Raw genomic sequence first — 10,246 nt, forward strand, 5'->3', positions numbered from 1 at the left:
AAACAGTAATGACACGTGTTATCTTATTATTCGATAAAACGAAACTGAGGATTTCATTTTATAGAAGTCAGCAATTCCGAATCAAATTACTAGACTGAAAGAAAAGGAGAGCGAAAGGCGGCGATACCGTCCAAGCTGTGTAATTCCTAATTCTTTTTTTCTTTCATTTTTAAATTTAATTTCACTTTCTTTCTATCTCATATAGAACTTTATAAAATTAAAATCTGATATTTCCATAATAATATTTTGAATTTGTTGAAGATTCTGCTTTGCACTTTATTGAATATATTGAAATTTTCCTTCTATTTGTTGGGAATTTTTTGTCATAAATATGAAGATTGAAGGCGTGGATGTATTTTGTGTACTGGATTTGGCGTTGACTAATGATATTAATATCAAACTTTTGCGATTGATTTGGAATGCCTGTGGTCAATGTTTTCTCTTACAGGTTTCTTTTGCTGCAAAGGTAATTTTTATTTTAGGGTTTTCAGGGAGGCTAAATTAGAATGCAAATTTTGGCTGAATGATGTACCAAAAGTTAAGTTTCTTTATGATTAGTTCCTTTTGTTTAAGTAATTATGTATACAAATATTATACTGTGGCTTTTTTCTACTATTTTTGCTGATTTTAGACATTTCTGTTAACGGAATATTTTTCAGAATCATACGATGATTGTTTTTTTCTATTTTTTGTTATTTCTATTTTTTGTTTATTGTATCTTAGAGTTGTGTTTGATCTGGTGTCTTATAGTTTTCAGTTTTTGGCCCTTGGAAAAGACTTTGGAGGAGAGGAGTGGATCCGCTGGTCCGTTTTGGGCTAGCTTTGTTCATCTAACAACGGCACTAAGGAGAGAACCTTGTGAAAAAATTAGAAGGGGCAAAGAGTGTATGCAGGCTTTTCCTAAATTCTTGATTGCATCCCCTTCATTTCACGGTGGTCGTGGTGCCCTACCTTCAGCTGGTGGGCATCCCGCGGATCTTACTTACCTTGCTGGTGGTGGGTGCTGATACAAGCATCTGTAAAGCTGTTAGTAGAGCTATAGTGTTTTATTGTTGTTTTAGGAATTAGGACTACTTTTATACAGATGGTTACTGTGAAATGGCTTGAATATAAAAGCTTTCTAGCGAAGAATGGAAAGTCTAAGCAGCTAGAAGATTCTTTCTCGTTTCTTCAAGGTTAGTTATTACTTTGTCTTTGTTTTTGTTTTCTTCTCTCTTCATTTATTGAATTCAATGGAGAAAATATCTGAAAGAAAAGCGTTCTCGGAGAAAATCAATATGTGATTGTCAGATTTTGATGCTTTCTACTCGTAGTTACATATGTTTTTAGAAGGTACGATGTAAAATAAAAGACCTTGAATCTAGTAATTTTTGGCTAATATGCAGTATTTTAGTGTATAAAGGCTTGCTTCTTACCCTAGATGCAAAAGTCAAATTCTTTATTGATTAGCATTATTTATGATGTATGCATGTCCCATGCATTTTAGTTCCTCTTGAGAGTAGGAGTCTAGTAAGCTTAATACAGTTGCTGCTCTTCATCAAATTAGGCGGCATGCTAATGTTTGGCATTTTCCCATACAGCATAGCTTCCTAGATATCTAAGCGAATAGATATACAATTCCATTTACATTGGAATAAAGAACAGAATTTTCTTCTTAATCTGGTGCACAAATAGATGTTATAGCTATATAATTTTAGAACAGGCTGAAAGGGTGAGTTGTTCATTGGACTCTTAGGATATTTATATATATATATATATATATTTTCTCCAATCTTGTTTTGAAAATCTTCAGAAATTTTTTCAGGTATGAATTTCCCTATTTACTGCTTCGGTAGCCAATCTATTGAGGAAGACACTTCATTTGAAGGTATCTCATGCATCATTGAGGAAGAACAAAATATATTGGATGCTGTTCTGCTATCTCAGGTATAGAACAAATGTAAAGCATACTTGTTGAGGTCTATCTATCACCTTTATTCATCTTTCTTGTTACTTTGGCAGTGGGAAGATCGGATGTTGAAAGATTGTTTCAAGTATGATGTGACAACCTCAGAAATTAAAGTATTATACCTACCTGTTTCTATCTTCTTTTCTTTTCTTTTCCTTTTTTTCTGTAAAGTTGGAATTACTGTAGTACACATAATTTCTGTGTTGCATTATATAGGTTGTTACTGGAAAGATGAAGTTTCTTTGTCAACTGAATGAAGGGCAGATAACAGATCATCTTTCGAAATCTGAGGGCAATACACTCCATGAATTGGATCCTTTTGCGTTTGACTGTGTGAAACACCAAGAGGAACTACTTTTTTGTCTTGCCAACAGTAAGAAGGCAAAATCTGAGCTTATTCCTTCAGCTTCTGTGCCTGACAGTGCTGTCTTAGTGATCATCAATGTAAGGCCAAAGTATTGCTTAACTTTTGACTGTAAGTTTAGTTCCTGTGTGAAGATGGTATATATACCCATATTATCAATATTGTGATATATGCTCAAAACTATTGTCTGGAAAAGAAATTTGTTTCCTTCTAATCTTTTCTTTCAACACGAGGGACCTAGAGTGTTCAGGGTCTTCCACGTAACAGATATACTAGAAATGTGTAAATGTTGCTTGAATACTTGGATCCTCAATGACTTGGGTGTGGCGTCCTTATATCAAGTCTGAACCACGTTCCCCGTGAATGAATTGTGTATCTACCTTGATAGCAGCCATGTCAATCTTCATTTTCCAAGAAAGCTTCTATTTTTGTGGCATTGGAGTTCTCTTCCTGTATTTTAAGCCTCAAGCCATCATCTTTTAGGGTGCTTTGGTAAGAGAACAAGAAAATATTGAAATTTACAGTTATGTAGCCCAAGAAGACCAGTAGACTTCCCTTTCTGCATCCCTGATCTTAATGGCTGTTATATTTATTATAGGTGATAAGATATGTCAACGTAATCAGTCAGTTTAACTTATATTCTTCTAATCCTTGTGCACTGGTTTTTAGGTAACCCCTATTGAATATGGTCACGTCTATCTGGTACCTTGCGCCTCAAACAGACTTTATCGTTTCCTCGATGCAAGATCCACTGAAATAATCACAAGGCTTGCTGCAGAAATTAATAACCAATCATTTCGCATATTCTACAATTGCTATATACCTAATCGTTCTGGTGTATATTTTGAGGTATGAATTCAGTTCTGGTTCTTCTATTTTGCTTTATATTTCATGTTATTGTTGAACTCACAGATTGTTTTGTTGTTTTGCCTTCAAAGTTCGAGGATTATATTTCTAAATACTTCTTACCTTCATCTAGTTATGTCTCTCTCTCTGGTTACTGATAAGCAAATTTAGTTACTAAAAGTTACCACTGAGACTTAGTTCTTTTTGTTTAATGTTTTGGATACTTCCACTCTTGGTTGTAAGCGGTGGTTCTTTCAGTCTTGAGGATGATCACTGCAGTGTCAAATCGATGTTTGCATGTTTCTTCTTTTAGTATCTATGTACGTTCTTTGTACATGATGCATGCTTATAGCTATCATGGTTCTCTTATTTGATGTTGCAGGCTTGCTACTTCCCTCACCCTTTACCTGTGGAGTTCAGGCCTGCAGGTACTTTATTTGGTGCTAGTGGTAGGAGAGGGATTCACATATGTTCTATCATAGACTATCCTATTAAAACCCTCTCTTTCCAGACCACACAAAATCTCAAAATACTGGCTGCAGCTATTTCTGAGATATGTTTTCAGTTAGAGGAAAAGAACATTCAATATAATCTGATGATTTCTGATTCTGGCAAAAAGATTTTTTTGTTTCTTCAGGTAAGTAAGTTTGTTCATAGCTTGTAGATCTATCTCCTACTGCTGAAACTTGATCTTATTAGTTTTATTGCGCGCACACACATTTCATTGTTATAGCTAAAAAGGAGACTGTGTAGTTAGTTATTTCTACCTTGTCTAGGCTGTTGTTTTTTAAAATTTTAGTTTAGTCGTGCAATTTTTTACTTTCAGTTATAGTAAAATATTCAATAGTTTTAAATTTTGAAAATATGTAATTGAAATTGATTAATCAAACATCCATCTAACTCTGTAATGCCAAAGTATGACATGTCATATATAGCAAATAAAAACATGCTATGTGTCCATATAAGGTCACATAAAAAATGGGGTGCACTGCCTTGTAATAGATTATAGCCTAAAAGGTTGAAAGATTCCACATTTATGATGTGGTATGGTATGGACCTGTACATTTTTATTAAGTATTTTTAGAAAACATCATACTTGGACCAACAGAGTAAATGGGATGTGCAAAATGATGAGTGAAGCAAATATGTCCTATATTAGTATTACCCACTAAAAACATCACTTGTCAATATAATTCCATGTGATGGGTTATAGTCTAAATAGGGAGGAAAATTACACTAGTGATGTGGCAGTATATGGACATGTGGCAAATTTTTATTAGTTATTTAAGAACATAATATATTTACCTATCATGGGATCTGCAATACTAGCAGGAAAGCAAAGTTTTGATATCATTAACTGGACAGGCTTACTGGTTGTCACATCAAATTATAATAGTTAATTTTAAGCATGATAGTGTACTGCAGCATCTGTAGAGCTTTATATGTAGACAATCATCATTTATGAAGAACAAGGAGACAGAAAATGTAAAACAGAACAGCCTTATGAGTGTATGATTTTGTCATCTTTAATTTCAGAACATAACAGTCTAGATTGTGGTAGGTTTGTTTTATCAAATTTGATGTCAAATTGGAGGATTCAATATTGTTGAAAACTCACCGTCCATCCAACAGAAAACTTGTGCAGCCTCTCATGCCATCTCAGCCTGGGAATGTGGGGGCTACTTCTTGTTCAGGAATAGGTACCAATTTGATCAAGTTACTGAGGATGCCATGATTAATAGACTGAGCAGTTTCTCCCTTGACGATAACGATTTTGAAGCGGTGAAGCAGCTTTGTTGCAGAATTGCCAGTAAATTTGATGTTTGATCTAAAAGTTTTTAAATGCATGTTTATATATTGTGGAATTATGTTGCCACTGGAATCTTGTTTTTCTCCTATTGCCTATTGGGAACTGAGGCTTGTAGTAGGGGGTTGACTTGTTTGTTTATGAGGATGACAGGATCAAATGCTATATTTGGAAGCTGTTTTGCTGATCAGGATGGCTTTTATTTTGCTGATAAATGGAGAAATCAGTTGAAGTATTTGAAGGATATAAGAAAAGAGCTTTACATTACTACTTGTTCAATATAATTAATATAGCATTTGGAAAAGCTTGCACGAAAACTAATTCGCACCCTTGATTTCAAAGTAATGTTGTATTTTATCTCTAGGTACGAAGTGAGATCAACTAAAAATAGAAGATAAATTTTGTTCACATTAAGTCTTTTGAGTTTGGTCCCAAAAGTAAAATACTATTTCTGGTATGCTAAGAAAAATACAAAAATAAAATGACCAATATTGTTTAATCTGATAAACTAAATTATCTAATACTCCCTCTCCAGCTGGTTTAAAATTTTCTCCTTTGCCAACTTCAGTCAACCTCTCAAAAGTGTCGTTTGTAGTCCTTTTCTAAGTATATGGGCAACTTGGTAGGGCATATAAGCCAGTCTATTGTCGAACTTCTCATCAATAAACTGCTCGTAACTTCCACATGCTTTGCTCTATCAAGAAGAACCAGGTCACGAGCAATAAAAATTGCAGCTTAACTTCAATAAATGCTTGAACTTGTAGCAATACCCATTCGGCCAACTCAACAGGCTTGCCACCGTAGCATGCGAAATAGGGCCGGTAAGGAATAGTCATTCAAGGCAACCAAACATTTTGTGAGTTCCAATTCTAATTCACCATCACATTTATGCAGCGAAAGTACCCTTCCGTTCCATTCTAAATCACCATCACAAGTTTAAAAAGCCGGGGAACTGAAAATTCAGCATTGCATTTAGGATGTTATTTTTACAGAACAAAACAAAAACCATGCATGCTCATAATACAAAAGTAAAAACCAATTAAATCATTGAACATTAACGTGATTTATATCATTTTACTGCATACCTGGGAAGGAGCTTACACCAGGAAACTCTTCAAGCTTAATACAACAAAAATAAAAAGAATTTTCAGCTACTAGTAGTTTTATATTGTAAAGGAATACAATTACCAGCTCTTCAACTGTCCGTTATTAGACAAGCTCACCATGAGAGTTCGATGCCCCTAAACCAGAGTTACCATCAAACGGCCTATTTTCAGCTTCTTTAACTTCCAAATCCCTCAAGGCCTGACTGCTTGAGAAGGAATTATCCGTGGTGTTGGACAAAATCCATGCTTTATGAAGTTGCAACACATACTCCAAGTGCCATAGAACATCCCCCATTGTAGGCCGGTTCTTCCCCTCGTCTGCAAGGCATTTCTCTGCTATCTCTCCAAATTTCTCCATTGATTCTGCAGAATAGTTTCCCCTCAGATGAGGGTCAATAATGGTTTCAAGCGACTTTTGTCTCTGCCATTTCATTGCCCACTCTGCAAGATTTATCTGCTCTTTTGGCAAGCTGGGATTTATAACAGCACGAGCACAAACAACTTCGAACAACACCACACCAAAAGAGTAGACGTCAGATTTCTCGGTCAACTGTTGCCTGCGAAAATACTCAGGGTCTAGATATCCGAAGCTCCCCTTCACTGCAGTACTAACATGAGTATGCTCCAAAGAAGGACCAGCTCTTGACAGGCCAAAATCTGACATTTTAGCCACAAAATTTTCATCCAACAAAATGTTGGTTGTTTTAACATCCCTGTGAATAATTCCCCGCTCTGCTCCTGTATGAAGGTAGTGCAGTCCCCGGGCAGCACCAATGCATGCTTCTAATCGCTGCTTCCAAGTCAATGGCGGGACATCATTTCCAAACAGATGACTCCTAAGAGTTCCATTTGCCATGTATTCATAGACCAAGATCATCTCATTTTGTTCATCACAGAATCCAATCATGGAGACCAAATGCCTATGTCTAAGCTTTGAAAGCATCTCAATCTCAGTATGAAATTCAGCAAGCCCTTGCTCAGATTGTGGATTTGCTCGCTTTATGGCTGCAAGAGTGCCATCTCCAATCTCCCCTTTAAATACTTTGCCAAAGCCCCCTACACCAATCACTAAACTTTCATCAAAATTATTTGTTGCTGCCCGAATCTCAGCAAGCGTAAATTGCCTACCAACTCCAGTGGAGGCCATAGATCCATTTAGATTTTGAAGTCTAGACGATCGCTTGGCATTGGCAGAGCTATTTAAAATAGAACCGTTGAGGAATAATGGTCGCCACCCAGCATTACTGTTGTTTTTCGTGTCACCTGATTCTTTTCCTCGTTTTTTGCAGAAACAGCATACACGCGTAACAGCAACTGCAAGAATGGCAACAGTAGCTACACCTGCAGCAATTCCCACCCAGAGAACCCAGAACCTTGAAGCATGACTTGAACTTTTTGTTGAATTGTATCTCTGCACATGGGCAAGGTTTCCATTTCGGCTAAGCTTGAAAATCTCCAGCCCATTCAAGAGAGCATCGGTGCCTGAAGCACCAGCTGCTGTGTCAGGACCGAGCTGAATCCAGAGGGTGTCGATTTTTGAAGAGACCGCATCAAAGTAATCCTGATGATAAGCTTTATTCATTCCACCTGCCTTCACAAAAAGGTCATAATTGTTCGCAGCAGTCCGGTTGTTTATGTAGATTCTGAAAATCCTAAGGCTTGGCTTATCAAATACCAGCTCACAGAAGTGTAGGCGGACTAAGTAATCAAAATCGGGATCCACTTCAAACCTCCATGACATATTGAACCTTTTCTCCAAGACTTGGGTGTTAGACATGCTTCTTGCTGTTTCATACACAAGAAGAGGAGCCACTGAAGAGTCATTTGTAGAAGCATAGGTAATATTAGAACTGTTATTTATTTCAGAACCTGCATTTGCTGTGATCATATATCCAGAATCCACATCCCATGCTCTCCAATAATCGGAATCCTCATTGGGGTTAATCTCCGGACCCCCAACATTCAACCTATACATAGTTTCAATTCCCCTTCCACTTAGATTCAGGTTCACATCATTTCCACCCACTTTACTGACAGAATCAGCGAAAAGTTTATCAGTCATAGGGATCATCTCTATGGCATTAATGAAACCAAATGATCCTTTTGTCGGGGTGAACTCAATCACAAGTGAATTCGAATTGATGGGTAAAATATACTCTTTAACCAAAGAGAACGAGCTGAAATTGCTCCCAGAACTCTGGAGGTACAAATTCTTGTGTGCAATCTCACCGACAACATTAACCTGTGCTAAGAGTTTCAGACCATTTGCCGCAACATCGAAAGAAGATTCATTTACATTATGGTCCTCGAAGGAGAAGGGACAGAAATGAAGCCTCAAGAAATAGTTCCCTTGGATGCCATAAAACGTGTAGTTCAATTCATCACCGAAAAGCCGAGCAGATCTGTAGAGTGGAGAAAAGATTGTATCACCACTTAGTGCAGGAGTAGTGGAAACAACACCAGGAGAACTAAGGGTGAGATTGTTATCAGGAGCCAAGTCACCAACCCATTTTCTACCCTCCACATTCACACTGGAATTTGTACCACAATTTATCAGAAAAGACTTTGTCTGAGCTTCACCGCTTCTAAAAACTGCACATAATACAACAAGGAGCAAAGGCAACAACTCCCTGCCTTGGACCTTCCCCATTATCACACTCCCTTCCTCAAGAAACTAAACCCCTTTCTCTCTCTCTCTCTCAATTTATAATTTTCTCAAGAAAACAGCATGAACAAACCAATGCTAATAAAAGAAACAAGTGACTAAGCTTTTTTTCCCTTTTTTTCATCAAGCCTTTAACAGGACAGGAAGGAATTCATTCATCTACAAAATGTAACACAAAATAGCTGGGATTTATATCTCAGCAAGCAACTTGAACAACATGCATTCCCCTTTTGGAGCAAGAAACATCAATTTACCTCAATGGATCCAGTCTGGGTATTTGAGTTTTCCCCTTGAGAACCCCTCAAACAAAGCATAAAAACCTGCCAGAAAATTTTTCCTTGAAAAGAAACTTTTCTTGCCCAACTCAAAATGAAAGTAAGTAAGTAACCTTCCAGATCTGAACCAAGTTGAGCTGAAAATTAAAAGAAAAGAAAAGAAAAGAAAAACTTAATGGGCTGCAATGCAATGGGATTATGATTGGTAGAAAGATACCAAATCGGGTGAGCAGGAGGACTAAGACAGAAAATGTTAGGAGAAAATCAATTAAAGAAAAAATAAAAGAGTGATAAGGTTATCTGAGTAAGAAACTAGAACATGGGGTGTTGCTGGAAACAGATTGGAAAAGTTCGCTTCATCTCACCATTGTCTGCTCAATACAGACAAGACTCTGACATAATTAAATCTGCCAATTATTTTTTATTCTATTAATTTAAATTCAACAAATAATCATCGTTCTTTTCTAACTTGTGTAACTGTTGTTTCTTGCCGTTGTAACTGCAATGCAAATACAAGACCTAACGATGTCACTTCCTTTTCACCTTATACCGGTAAAACAGGTATACATATAATAGCAGTAAGGAAAGGGTTAAAATAAAATATAAATTATTTCAAATTCGAAAGACGTTTTTAACCTTAACATTGTTTTAATTCAATTACAGTGAAGGAATCTATTTTCAGCGCCGGGATTAAGGTAGTTTAAATATTGTATTAAGAAAAAAAATATGAATCAGTTTAAATGATCACTCTAACCAATATTTTTGTTTGGGGGTTAAGAGTCACTGTAACGAATTCTGAATCAAGGTGATGTAAGAACGATACGCACGTTGAGGTCAGTGATGGCGAGAGTGGTGATATGGAGGCCAAGGATGATGGTTGCCGCTAGGACCACGCTGACCACCGTTCCCATCTCGGAGACTCGGACTCTCGTGGAACCCATCCCCAGGGATGTTAGTCCTTTGACGAATTTGACTCCCTTGAACCGTGATTTTTTCAAAGTTCTCCATGTTTTACTAATGTTTTAAGGTTAAAATTATAATTTAGCTTCCAGTTTTCAAGGTTGTTTTATAAATAGTAAAATTATACATCAACATTGATATACTTTGTAATGTTATACATCAACTTTAACTTAGTATATTTGTATATATCAAATTTTAATTTTAATTTAATTTTTACATTAAATTTATTTTTATTAAATTTATATGGCACAATTCTCCATTAAATCTTGAATAAA

The 10,246-nt window shown here is 36.4% G+C and overlaps 2 protein-coding genes across 7 annotated transcripts; one reads left to right on the plus strand and one right to left on the minus strand.

Annotated features, from left to right (window-relative positions):
• Positions 1-5,219, plus strand: LOC108452928 (GDP-L-galactose phosphorylase 1-like). Of its 6 annotated transcripts, none has more exons than XM_017750736.2 (9): positions 51-139; positions 449-466; positions 751-1,175; positions 1,805-1,926; positions 2,002-2,061; positions 2,165-2,392; positions 2,982-3,161; positions 3,541-3,795; positions 4,791-5,219. In XM_017750736.2, exons 3-9 carry the CDS (start codon positions 1,085-1,087, stop codon positions 4,983-4,985), a joined length of 1,131 nt encoding a protein of 376 aa, XP_017606225.1. In that variant the 5' UTR covers positions 51-139; positions 449-466; positions 751-1,084; the 3' UTR covers positions 4,986-5,219. The 6 variants fall into 6 exon arrangements, with proteins under 6 accessions (XP_017606224.1, XP_017606221.1, XP_017606226.1 ...); XM_053027688.1 differs by having other exon boundaries at positions 758-1,175; XM_017750735.2 differs by lacking the exon at positions 449-466 and having other exon boundaries at positions 1-139; positions 758-1,175.
• A 785-nt stretch (positions 5,220-6,004) lies between these two features.
• Positions 6,005-10,011, minus strand: LOC108452927 (probable receptor-like protein kinase At1g30570). The gene has a single exon (XM_017750731.2). The coding sequence runs from the start codon at positions 8,719-8,721 to the stop codon at positions 6,175-6,177; it is 2,547 nt and encodes an 848-aa protein (XP_017606220.1). The 5' UTR covers positions 8,722-10,011; the 3' UTR covers positions 6,005-6,174.
• Between the last annotated feature and the right edge of the window lie 235 nt (positions 10,012-10,246).

This window comes from Gossypium arboreum, chromosome 5 (genome assembly GCF_025698485.1).
Source record: "Gossypium arboreum isolate Shixiya-1 chromosome 5, ASM2569848v2, whole genome shotgun sequence".
NCBI lineage: Eukaryota > Viridiplantae > Streptophyta > Magnoliopsida > Malvales > Malvaceae > Gossypium > Gossypium arboreum.

What these genes read in the sequence shown, in the direction of transcription:
- LOC108452928 (XM_017750735.2), top strand. Translation starts at nt 1,085, where the DNA reads ATGGTTACTGTGAAATGGCTTGAATATAAAAGCTTTCTAGCGAAGAAT. An exon ending in TTCTTTCTCGTTTCTTCAAG is followed by an intron (nt 1,176 to 1,804) that starts GTTAGTTATTAC and finishes AAATTTTTTCAG; the next exon opens with GTATGAATTTCCCTATTTAC. An exon ending in CTGTCTTAGTGATCATCAAT is followed by an intron (nt 2,393 to 2,981) that starts GTAAGGCCAAAG and finishes ACTGGTTTTTAG; the next exon opens with GTAACCCCTATTGAATATGG.
- LOC108452927 (XM_017750731.2), bottom strand. Translation starts at nt 8,721, where the DNA reads ATGGGGAAGGTCCAAGGCAGGGAGTTGTTGCCTTTGCTCCTTGTTGTA.